An 11,849-nucleotide genomic window follows, 5' to 3' on the forward strand; every position below is an offset into this window, starting at 1 on the left:
TCGTTCTCTCTCTCTCCCTCTTTCTCTCTTTCTGTCTCTCTCTCTCAAAATAAATAAAAATACACATTAGGGGGGAAAAAAAGAAGTATCTGTTCCAGGTCTCAAACCGATCTAACTTGTGAAGGTGTATTTGCTCACATAATTTTCGGTCTTCCTTCACCTTCGGCTGCCCTGTTCCTAGTATGTGCTCAATTTGTGTTTGTTGAATGGATGGATGAATCGGTGCCTGGATACACGGCCGGCCGGCTCGGTGTCCCCGCGTTGCCACAGACACTGCGGGAGGAGCCGCCCTTAGAGCCCTGGGGGGAGAGCCCCAGCCGCGCCCCCCCCCCCCCCCCCCCAGCAGCCGGCTGCGGCACGGAAAACGCGGCCCGCGGGCCGGGGGTCGGGCGGAGCTTGGCCCTCGGGGGCGTGTCCTACTGGGCCCGGGCGCCGGCGCCTCGAGAGGGGCGCTTCTGGCGCGCCCTGGCCCCGGCGGCCGCAGAGGACGCGCGGCGGCGAGCATGGAGCGCGAGCTGGAGGAGCTGGAGGCGCGGCCCCCGCGCCCGGCCGAGCCGCCCTTCCAGGCGCTGGTGGAGGCGGCGGGCGGCCGCGGGCAGGTGCTGCTGGTGGGCGAGCTGTGGGAGCGCGAGCAGAGCCGCGCACTGCTGCGGGACTTCGCCCGGGCCGTCTTCCCGCCGGAGCCAGGCGCGGGCAAGCCCGGCGGCGCGGGGCCCGGGGCGCCGGGGGCCGGGGCGCCGGGGGCGCAGAGGCCGCCCGGGACGGCGGGGGCGCGCGCCATCCGCTCGCCGCTCGTCTTCGTGCTGTGCCGCGCGTCCTCGCTGACCGCCCGCGAGCCGCGGCGCCGCCTGCGGGAGATGCTGCGGGACGTGCGCGGCCGGCGGCGGGCCGGCGCGGCGCTGGTCGGGGTGCTGGTGGCCGAGGCCGGGCCCGAGGACGCGGTGGCGCCGGGGCTGCGGCTCCTGGAGGCGCTCCTGCGCGCGGTGTTCGGCCGCCAGGCGGGGGGCCCGGTGCAGGCGGCCGCCTACCGCCCCGGCCACCCGGCCTCCAGCTTGGCCGTCCAGGCGGCCGCCTGCAGAGCGCTGCAAGCTGCGGGGCCCGCGCGAGCAGGTGAGACTACGAGGCCCGGGAGCGGGCGGGCGAGGGGCGTCGGGGGGGGGAAGACCCCCAAGTTGGAACTCTTTAGGCCGGCTTCCCTCCTGGTGCACCACAGTAAACTGAGGCCGGGAGAGAGGGGAGGTGCCTAGCACTAGGTCTTTCAGCTAGCGCAGTGGGCCCTGGGCACGGGGTCCAGTCTGTTCCGGAAGGATCCAGAGAGCCTTAGAGTTGCAGGAGGGCTTGGAAAAGCCGAGCGGGCAAGCTCAAGGCAGGGGAAGTTGGTGGAGAGAAGACTGGATTGGGCTGGGACCTGGGGGGAGGGAGAGGAGGTGAGAAAGCCTCAGGATGCCCAAGTTTAAAGGTGGGGAGGAGAACAGACCCGGGACTAAGGGCTTGGCTGTGCGCGGAGCTTCTAGGACGCTGTGCAGCTGGAGATGCGACGGGGACGGGGAGGCTCAGTGCAGAAGCGCCAAGGGCTTATCATAGGAATAAGGAAAGGAATAGACGCCAAGACTTGGAGGTAGGGGGACAGGGTGTGAGGGACTGGGGGCCCAGAATTTTCTAATCCTCCTTGGCTACTCACTCTGTGCGCACCCACTGCTGTGTTTCTCTCTACGTTCTCCTGAAGTGGGAGGAGGGGAGTGAGGGGCTTTTCCCAGCCTGGGTGAGGACGCTGGGGGCAGTGTCAGAATCTACTCCACCAACAAGAGCTTTTCTGTATCTCAGGATTAAAGTACAGACATTAAGTGTAGCTGGATCCGGCAAAGCTGAGAGGTGGCAGGATTGTCCTTTGCGTTCCCAGATCCCTCGCCACCCTCACTTTTCCAGCATCTGCTGCCCCCCAAGCCCTCCAGCCTTCCCTTCTTGCTAAAGAGTTAATGAAGACAGAGACTGCGTTCTGCTTCCCTGGGCACTGGTGTGTTAACCAGAAACTGGGAGATGCCAGGCTTGCAGGGGAGCCTTTTCCAGCAAGGAGACCTGGGACCTCTGATGGCACAAATGTCACAGACCTACCAGCTAGCCTGGCCTGCCTGGGTGAAGGCTGTGCAGCTCAGCCTTAGAGCCTGCCCCAACCTCCCCCCACATGCCTGCAACCCTTTTCTCTCGAATCTGTGAGCTAGCCAGCTAAATTTGAAACTCTGCAAACAGTATCCTGAAAGACGTGGGGAATGTCCTGAGGTGGGTTATTATTGTGATTGTGGATGCCAGCTTCTTCACTGACCTGGCCCCATGGGGCAGAGGAGGGAATTTACACAACCAAATATTCTGTGCTTAATGAGCTGGTGCCTAGAAAATTCTGAGTTCTCAGTCTCTTCGCCCTCTTCCGTTCTCCAGAAGCAACTTTTAATTCCCCGGAGCCAAGCGTGCTCTGGCCTCCTAAGTTTTTGTGCACATTACAGTTGCCTTGAATGCAGTTGCCTCAAATGAAAGCCATTTTTCCCATCCTCCTCTTCACCTGACCAATCCCATCTCATCTTTTGGGACTGGACTTCCTCTTCCAGGAAGCCTTCCCCAACCCTCCCTACTCCCCCTTGTAAATTTGCAAGTGAAATCCCAGAACTCTTAACCGGGTGGTTTTGTCACTTTCCCTCTTAAGTGACATTATATTCCCATTTCCCAACACCCTGCCTGGCCTGCAGAATCCTTGCCTCCTATCAACACTTAAGAAATTTTTTTTTTTTTTTACCCTTTATTTATTTTTGAGACAGAGAGAGACAGAGCACGAACGGGGGAGGGTCAGAGAAAGGGAGACACAGAATCTGAAACAGGCTCCAGGCTCTGAGCTGTCAGCACAGAGCCCGACGCGGGGCTCGAACTCGCAGACCACGAAATCATGACCCGAGCGGAAGTCGGCCACTTAACCGAGCCACCCAGGCGCCCCAACACTTAAGAAATTTTAACACTCTGCAAGGGAATCATTCTCTACTGCTTAAACTCGTTTCTACTTTTTTAAAAACATACTAAACAACAATGAAAGCTTTCATGACCAAAAGTCATGAGTGTGGTTGTAACTCATTGTCCCCTGGTTTCTTCAGGGTTCTTGCGGTGGGTGGCACCATGGCTTCCTTTGCTACGGTTTTGCTGGCAGCTGGGTCTGGCTTTTTAAAGTTTCCAGTCTGTTTCCTCCCTGCCTGATAGTTATTACATTTTCAGGTTGCCTGCCTTTTGGCAGTGACCTTTTACCTAGTTTATGTTTAGTTCAAATCCTAATCCAACTAAGCATCCAGTCTCGTTAGGAGAGGGTACAAATTAAGAGTAAATAGATCCCGAGTAAGGATTTATGAACAGGACATTTTGTGTCCCAATTGGCTTTCTCCAGAGCGTTGGGACTCTCTGGGACTGAGGTGCTACTATATAATAAGGAAACTAGACTCAACATGTAATTGTTTTATGGTAATTATCAAAAAAGATTAAATCTGTTCCCATTAAGAAACAGTTTGAACTAAACCCAGGGGGAGAATTTCTGCTCTCTGAGTATTTTCTTTGGTGCTATGGAATTGTTAGTTTCATGGCAGTTGTGTTACACGGTTTCCCAGGCACGATACCCACATCATAGGGTTTTGAGAAGATAAAATAACATAATATATATAAAGCAATCTTTTATGGGGGGGGGCTCAATTTTTTAAGTATAAAAAGTCCACCCCATTTTATAAATCAAAATCCTTGTGTTTTTAATCAAACAGTTGAAACTAGGGCAGTTGATGATTGAAGCTCTTGGTTTGCTGAACAGATAATCTCTCAGTCCTGTCAAGCACACTCACCTGCTGCCTCTGGGACTTTGTGTTCTTTCTAGTGGCAGGAGCCTGGGAGAGACCCGGCCTCCCAGCACTGCTGGCGTGCTTTTCTTGGGGTCCCTGGAGCCGGGGGAAGGACCCAGATGCCACCTCCCCCAGTGACCCAGCTCAGGGTGAGTGTGCTGCCTTCCTGGCCTTCTGGACCCTGAGGGCCAGGTGCTTGGGATTATGGGAATGGTCATGTGCTCACAGGGACCTGAGGGATAGAGTGGACCAACATCCATGGAGCACCCGCCATGTGCGGGGCGTGGAGGTGAGTGATGTGAGGTGCCCCTGCCACTGGGCAAGGCACACAGGCTCCCCAGCAGGGCTCTAGCCCCGTGGGTCTCTGACTAATGAAGGCAGTTGGTGCGGGCAGGGCTGCCCTGCAGGTGCCCGCCAGGTGCATAGCGGGGCACTTGGAGCCAGACGCATTCCATCTCCCCTGAGGATCCAGGGAGTATCAAGGGCAAGTGACCAGGCAGCTAGGGGTTGGAGATCGTCCTAGGCGGAAATGGTAAGACTTAGAGAGGAAGTACTGTGAACGAAGGCTTGACGGCATGGTGTCATGCTCCAAAAAGGAGCCCCTTGTCGGGAGAGCCGGGGGTCAGGTATGGGAGACTGGTAGGGCTAAGGCTGAAAGAGGAGAGTTTACACCAAATTGGGCCCCTGGACCCAAGTGTCTGGGGAATAGTGAGCCACTGGTCATTCTGAGCGGGGTGTCCAGATTAGAGGTGTTTGGGAGAGGTGGCAGACTGCGGAGCAGGGAGAGACAAGAGGCAGAACCAGTTAGCAGGGGACCGCCCGGTCCTAGAAGGAACAATGGGCAGCCTGGACCCAATGCTGGCAGTTTGGGAACAGAGAGGAAGGAACTCAGCCTGAAGCCATTTTTAGGGTAGGATCATCAGGCCACTAATAGGAGAAGGGGAGGGAAGAAAGTCCTGCGAAGTCCCCAGAAGCACTCTGTAGGCATTGAGGCTGTTGTGACAGAGACAAGAAGTACCAGGGGAGTTAAGTTGTAACCAGCCGAATGTATGTGGCCTGCACCCCCAAAGTGTACTGAACAGTACAGCTCTGTTACAGAAACGGGCAATGTTTTATTTATTTTTTAAAGAATTTTTTTAATGTTTATTTATTTTTGAGAGCGAAGGAGGGGCTGAGAGAGAAGGGGACAGAGGATCCAAAGCAGGCTCCGCACCGTCAGCGGAGAGCCCCTATATGTGGGGCTCGAACTCACGAACGTGAGATCATGACCTGAGCCAAAGTGGGACGCTTAACTGACTGAGCCACCCAGGCGCCCCCGGGGGCAAATGTTCTTTACGTTCAAAAAAAAATCATAAATCAAATCAAAAATCAGAAGGTGAGGTATCAGCCTTCTACTGGCACGTAACAAGTTACCATAAACTTAGTGGCTTAACACAATGCCCATGAATTCTTCTTGATTTCCATGGGTTAAGCCTGGGCAGGGCTTAGCTGGGCCTTCCGTTCGGGGTCTCATAAAGCTTCATCTGAGTGTCTGCCGGGCTGCGGTCCTTTCTGGAGCCTGAGTCCTTCAAGCTCACTTCGTTGTGGACAGAATTCACTTCTTTGCTGCTGTAGGACTGAGGCCCCTGCCTTGTTGGTGGCTGTTAGCTGGGGCTGTTCTCTGCTCTGACAGTCACACCTCTACACATCTCTCAGCACAACAATTGCTTCTTCAATTAGCAGGAGACTTTCTAGTCTCCTGTTATGTCACTTAATCATCAAATGTCACCTTTGTCATATACGGTACCCTAATCGAGGGATTCACAGGTCCCACCCACACTCAGAGAAGGAGATTATACAGGATGGATAATTCCATTCCAAGGAATGGAAATCTTGAGGGTCATCTTAGAATTCTGCCTATCACAGGTGAAAGCTCAAAAAAAATTGAAAAAGCAAAACAAGTATTTAAGTCATTTGCTTAATTCTGCCACTTAAAAGGAACTATAATCTGCATTTTGGTGTAGACCAGTCTATTCATCGTTCTACCTATCTAGATCCACTTGTGTTATAGAAATTTTAGTAAATATACTTCTATATAATGTATGCATCATCTGCAAAATGCATCAGATATTTAAAACATTTAATTACAAAAATGTTCACTTCAACTTTTCTATCATCATTTTGGATATTTTGGGGAACCAAAGGAAAAAAATAATAAAGCAAAGGAATCCTAAACAATTTTACAGAGATCTTGTATAACTTCCCCCTCTGTAGCATATAACAAATTTTTTCAGTGTTTTTCAATTTATTATTTTTATTATTTTTTTTTCAACGTTTATTTATTTTTGGGACAGAGAGAGACAGAGCATGAACGGGGGAGGGGCAGAGAGAGAGGGAGACACAGAATGGGAAACAGGCTCCAGGCTCCGAGCCATCAGCCCAGAGCCTGACGCGGGGCTCGAACTCCCAGACCGCGAGATCGTGACCTGGCTGAAGTCGCACGCTTAACTGACTGCGCCACCCAGGCGCCCCTATTTTTATTTTTGAGAGAAAGCACACACAGCATGTGCATGGGTAGAGGAGGGCGAGAGAGAGAGAGAGAGAGAGAGAATCTCAAGCAGCCTCCACGCTCATTGCAGAGTCTGATGCAGGGCTCGATCCCACGACCCTGGGTTCATGACCTAAGGTGAAATCAAGAGTTGGATGCTCAACTGACTGAGCCACCCGGGCGTCCCAACAATTTTTTTTAAGTTCTGTATGGTTAAGTAATCTCTACACCCCACTTGGTATTCAAACTTATGACTCTAAGATCAAGAGTCACATGCTCTTCTTCTTTTTTTTTAAGTATATTTATTTATTTTGAGAGAGAGAGAGGGAGGGAGGAGCAGAGAGAAAGGGAGAGAGAGAATCCCAAGAAAGCTGTGTGCTGAGAGTACAGAGCCTGATGTGGGGCTCAAACCCACGAACCGCAAGATCATGACCTGAGCCAAAACCAAGAGTCGGATGCTTAACTGACTGAGCCACCCAGGTATCTCTGTAGCATATAACAAATTATTTAATCTCAAGTAGAAGCAAATGTATTAAAATGAAAATTGCATTCATGGACTATGTGTAGGCAATGATATAACATACATAATAAATATAAGATTATACAGACAGACATTTATACATAGTTTTGCAATCAGCTTCCTTCACAATAACATATGGTGGCTGCAGTATTCCACGGCAATGATTACATATCAACGATATCTTTTCTCTTTTGAGGGGATAGTGTGTAATTGTAGATTCACATGCAGTTGTAAGAAATCATACAAAGAGATCCTGTGCACTTGGCCCAGTTTCCCTCAATGGTAACATCTTGTCTGAAACTATCGGATGATATTACCACGGGATATTGACATTGAAACAATCCACAGATCCTCCTCAGAGTTCCCCAGTTTTACTTGTATTTGTGTGTGTGTGTGTGTGTGTGTGTGTGTGTGTGTGTGTGTGTGTTTAGTTCTATGGAATTTTATGTATCTTTTTTTAAGGTTTATTTCTTTATTTTGAGAGAGAGAGCGTGCACATGTGTGCACGCAGGGGAGTGGCAAGGACAGAGAGAGAGGGGGAGAGAGAATCCCAAGCAGGCTCTGTGCTGACAGTGGCGAGCCCGACTGGGCTCGAACTCACGAACCGTGAGATCGTGACCTGAGTTGAAGTCAGATGTTCAACCGACTGAGCCACCTAGGCACCTGCCCCATGCATCATTTTTAATGCCTGAATCCCATCCTGTGGGTGAGCCATGGTTACCCCATCCCATGGTTGCACATCTAATCGGTATGTTTGCTTTCAGCTGCAGGCAGAGAAAGCAAGCATAGCAGCACAGGCATTCAGTATCTCACCTAAAAGATGGTCTAGTGGTAAAGTCAGCTGCAGAGCTGGTCGATTCAGCGGCCCAGGTTCTTTCCTTCTCTCCGCTGGGCTGCCCTCACTCTTGTTTCATCCTTGGGCTGGTAGCAAGACGGCCGCAGCAGCTCCACTAATTATCCCTAATTATCTCCATAGGATAAAATCCTAGAAGTGGAATTCATGGGTCAAAGGGTATGTACATTTTTAAGGTTTTTGATATGTATTTCACTGTGGTTTTTAAGTAGATATTTGCTGAGGCCAACTCTCTCCCTTTCATTCCTAGTTTATTCACTCCCAAACTTGACCTTCTGATCAGGTGGTTCCTGCTCTTGTGTTCCAGATCACCTCCAGGACCCTGAGGAGGAGCTGGCCCTGACAGACGTGTTTCCCAATGGAGACTGTGAGGACCCCAGAAAGGGGCTGAGAGCCTGTGATGGATTTGTCCACGCTCCGGCTGAGCCCGCTGGAGACTCAAGATGAAGGCCGGACACCCGGACTGCCTGGGCTCGAACCTGCACTCTGGGGACTGGCGCCTTCTCACTGAGCCCCCTTGCCTCCATGGTGACCTTGGAATGGTGGTAACCACAAAAGCCCCTGCTGCCAGGGGGCTGCCGCATTGAGCCAGCTGGGAAAACTTATTTTCCTGGAACCTGCCCCCACCTCATAATTTGCTCAATCTCTGATCACAGTGAGGTTATTTGTTCTTTCTGTACCTCAGTTTTCCTGTACCATTGGGACAGATGGCTGTCTCCTTTGAGGCTCTGTGGTGCTGTGGCAGCCTGTGGTGTGTTTGCATGAGCATCCATCATTTCAAGTGCGACTGGAAAGAACTCTGGACCAGAAGTCATCAGATCTGGGGGGAGTGGTCTTAGACATGTCACTGAACCTTTGTGGCTTCTGCTTCTCAAATACATGAGGGGACTACCAGCCCAGGGGCTCTCACCCAAGGGCCAGGCTGCTGCTCCAGGCAGCATTGGAAACTTTGAGTGTGTGTGTGTGTGTGTTGGGAGGGTTACTGTAACTATGAGGTGCCCTTGGCACTTAGTGGTTATTTTACAACGTACAGGACAATCTCAAACAGCAAATTATTGTTCCATCCAAATTGCTCATCATGGCAACCTTGAGAAACTCTGGATGAGCCAATCCCTTCTCCCTGTGAAATTCTAGGAAGAGTCCCCTGGAGCAGAGAGGGTTGGGCTTCCCAAGACCCTGGCTCCCAGAACAAGCCAAAATAAAGACTGCATTGCTGCCCTGGGGACCTATTGGGCCAGAGACAAGACATCCAAGTACTTTGCATGCCCTCTCTCTTCCTCATGTTGACATTGATCTGTGCCAAAGCCTTTGAGAATAAGAATGATAGGAATGGCCCACAGCACCAAACAAGGAAAGGTAGGAATAAAAACATGGGACTTTCGATCTCAGGCCCTTGTCCAAGGTCAAAGCAAGCCCAGCCCAGAGGTGCCAAGTTCCTGAATCATTTTTTCTCTGTTTATGAGTCAGACAGGGTCGATGATATTCCCTTAAAAGCCAGGAAAGCCATCCGTTCACTTGTAGAAGGAGCTCTGCATTACCTCCATTGCCTTCCTTGCCTGCCCCTGGAGTTAATACAGTCTTTGGAGTGGCAAGCGCATCTCCTGATTTTCCGTGGTAGGAAGCGCTATCTAAGCAAAGTAGCTGAATTCATTCATTCGTGCACGGTTTGCTCAGCAGACGTGCTGTTGGGCAGGTTTCTGCCCAGGGTTCTGCAAGATGCTGCATGACTTCCAGTAGTTATTTTGGTTTCCATTTCTGGTACCAAAATGTGGAATTGGGCTTGAGGGGCTGTATGAGATCAAGGAGGGTCCCTCCTGGCTCTATGCTTCAATTTATTCTTCATAATCAGCCTAATTCAACCCCTCTCTGCTTCATGGGGATAGTGTAAGGGCAGACAGGGTGACATCTTATTTGGGGTTTGGTTAACAGCAGGTGTCATTTTAATAATGCAAGGCTGTCTCACCGATAAGTGGACCCAGCTGACCTCCTTCTCTGCAAGAATGAACTCAATGAATTAACTTTTGATTTTGTTTTAAAATGGGGAGACTGGTATTTTTGAAGCTGCTATATTTTTCTATTTCTCTGTTAATTTCTTTGTAATAATCGGGTTGGAGTTTTGTTATTTGGTGGGGGGAGGGAGCTTTTATTAAGTTAGGAAGTTATCTAAGGCAGAAGTTCCAAGGCAGCCCGCCTCTGCTGTGTTCAAAAATCTTTTGTATTTGTTAACAATATTTGAGACTTGAGAGATTGCACATAAAAAAGCTAGTTTTCTAGGGTGGAGGATGGGGCAATGCCATCATCTCCAGTTTGCTGCAACCCCCCTCCCCTGATTGGAGGCCCCCTCCCAGCCATCTACACCGCCCCCCATCCACTGCACTTCACTCACGTAAGCCACCTGCCTGATCCTGGAGGACATATGAGTTTGCAAGCCTATGGGGTAAAGGGTGGTTTGCATATTATTTTTTCATTGCTTTCAGTATCTCTGGTGAATAGTTGAAGAGAGAAGGTCTTTACTGAGATTTGTGTTCTGCCTCCCAACAGATAAACACAAGACTGAGATCCTTCCGGGTCTAGCTTGGCTTCCTTGACACATGGCTAAGATAAGCACTGTCCTTTTAGGAACAGTCTAGTTGATATTTTCTAGCAGACAGAGGAGTTAGGTGCTGGAAGGGATGACCTTGGTGGTAGATCTCTTCCAAGGACTCTTCCAAGGCATGAAGATTGGATGGGCCTGTCCGAGAATAGAAGCCCCGGATTAAGTCGGTGGTACCAGGAGCCATTGGCGAAGGCCTCCGGTCAAGTCATGGTCTGGACTGTTGGGTATTAATCCTTCTAATATGGCAGTAATTGTGCTGCTTCTGACTTGAATCAATAATTCCTTATATCTAATAAAACCAAACGGTACCTCATTGCTGTCTAATCAAAACCAGAATGGATCTTCCCTTTCATTTTCATAAGGTGTTCCTTGCAAGGGCCCCTGGGAGCAGAGCATCTGGGCAAAAGGTGGGAACTTCTGGAATAGTTTGGCCTGAAACACTTCCATTCCCGCCCTAGATCACACCTCCACCACCCTATTGGCTAGAATTGGAAAATCTATAGCTGGAAAGTAAATACTTGAAATTTTTAAAAAAGATAACATTTAGCTTGGTATTTAACAGGATGTGTGTGTTTTGTGTGCCCGTATGAGCATGTTTAATGAGACCAAATGGCCTTGCCTGAGTCTCAGAGAGCCCTTTATCATTTGTGTCATGGTGCCTTTCCTCTCAAAGAATTTGTCTCCAAGACTTGCCACACAGAAGGAATCCCTTGGTTGTCAAACCAAAAACAAGGCAAAGCTGCAAAGGGGCCAAGGGCCGAGCCCCCCATACCTGTGTGCTCTAAACAAGTCCCTCTTATCCCAGACAGAGAACCCAGGTCCCAGCCTCACCGGAAAAGGTGATGACAGCCATGTTAACCTGATGGCATCTGCACTTCAAAGTGTAACAGAACCGCGCGGGGCTGGGTTCCCTGTAGTCAGCAGGCCTGCACTTTGTCCTGTTTGGATGGCAAACACGACCAGCGCAGTGGAGACAGCCTTTTGTTTGGTACCCAGGGGCTGCACAACTCCCCTCTGACCTGGTTTTGTGTGTTAGTGGATCAAGGATTGAGACAGACCGTTGTTTGTGCAATTTTAGAGTTCAAAGGAAATGAGGTACAAGGCAGCGTGGATGACCAGGATCCTGCATGAATTCCTCAGGGGCCTTTGGCCCCTGAGCCAGAGCCCTCTGGTTGCATTATACTTGGGGCTGCCGAATCGGGAACAGAAATAGGCCCTACCAGCCGGGCCATGCCATGGCTCACAGACCTACCGAAGGGACCAAGGTGTGGGATTGCTTGGGTCCAAAGTTGGGCTGGGCACTAGGGCCACTGTGGGTCCAGGGCTTGGCAAGGGCGGGAGACCCCTCTGGCTTCTTACCTGAGCTCCCCAGCCCCAGCCAGGGCTCCTGCTTCAAATGCAGACCCACATCTGCATGTTCCATGGCTGGTGAAATTCAGAGACACTCCAGTAGGAGTTCAGATGTTAAGTCTTAAGTCAGGCTTGTTACTATCGTT

The 11,849-nt window shown here is 50.8% G+C and overlaps 1 protein-coding gene across 3 annotated transcripts; it reads left to right on the forward strand.

Annotated features, from left to right (window-relative positions):
* The first annotated feature begins 397 nt into the window (after positions 1 to 397).
* CC1H2orf72 (chromosome C1 C2orf72 homolog) lies at positions 398 to 11,124 on the forward strand. 3 transcript variants are annotated; one of them, XM_027048125.2, is made up of 4 exons: positions 398 to 1,110; positions 3,893 to 4,006; positions 7,881 to 7,916; positions 8,065 to 8,202. In XM_027048125.2, the coding sequence occupies exons 1-3, from the start codon at positions 504 to 506 to the stop codon at positions 7,883 to 7,885; spliced, it is 726 nt and encodes a 241-aa protein (XP_026903926.1). In that variant the 5' UTR covers positions 398 to 503; the 3' UTR covers positions 7,886 to 7,916; positions 8,065 to 8,202. The 3 variants fall into 3 exon arrangements, with proteins under 3 accessions (XP_026903926.1, XP_026903921.1, XP_026903916.1); XM_027048115.2 differs by lacking the exon at positions 7,881 to 7,916 and having other exon boundaries at positions 405 to 1,110; positions 8,065 to 10,666; XM_027048120.2 differs by lacking the exons at positions 3,893 to 4,006; positions 7,881 to 7,916 and having other exon boundaries at positions 8,065 to 11,124.
* Positions 11,125 to 11,849: the final 725 nt, after the last annotated feature.

This window comes from Acinonyx jubatus, chromosome C1, assembly GCF_027475565.1.
Source record: "Acinonyx jubatus isolate Ajub_Pintada_27869175 chromosome C1, VMU_Ajub_asm_v1.0, whole genome shotgun sequence".
Classification (NCBI taxonomy): domain Eukaryota; kingdom Metazoa; phylum Chordata; class Mammalia; order Carnivora; family Felidae; genus Acinonyx; species Acinonyx jubatus.

Excerpts from the sequence above, each read along its gene's own strand:
- CC1H2orf72 (XM_027048115.2), top strand. The coding sequence starts at position 504 with ATGGAGCGCGAGCTGGAGGAGCTGGAGGCGCGGCCCCCGCGCCCGGCC. Across the intron at positions 1,111-3,892 it reads TGCGGGGCCCGCGCGAGCAG|TGGCAGGAGCCTGGGAGAGA; the intron begins GTGAGACTACGA and ends TGTTCTTTCTAG. Across the intron at positions 4,007-8,064 it reads CCCCAGTGACCCAGCTCAGG|ATCACCTCCAGGACCCTGAG; the intron begins GTGAGTGTGCTG and ends CTTGTGTTCCAG.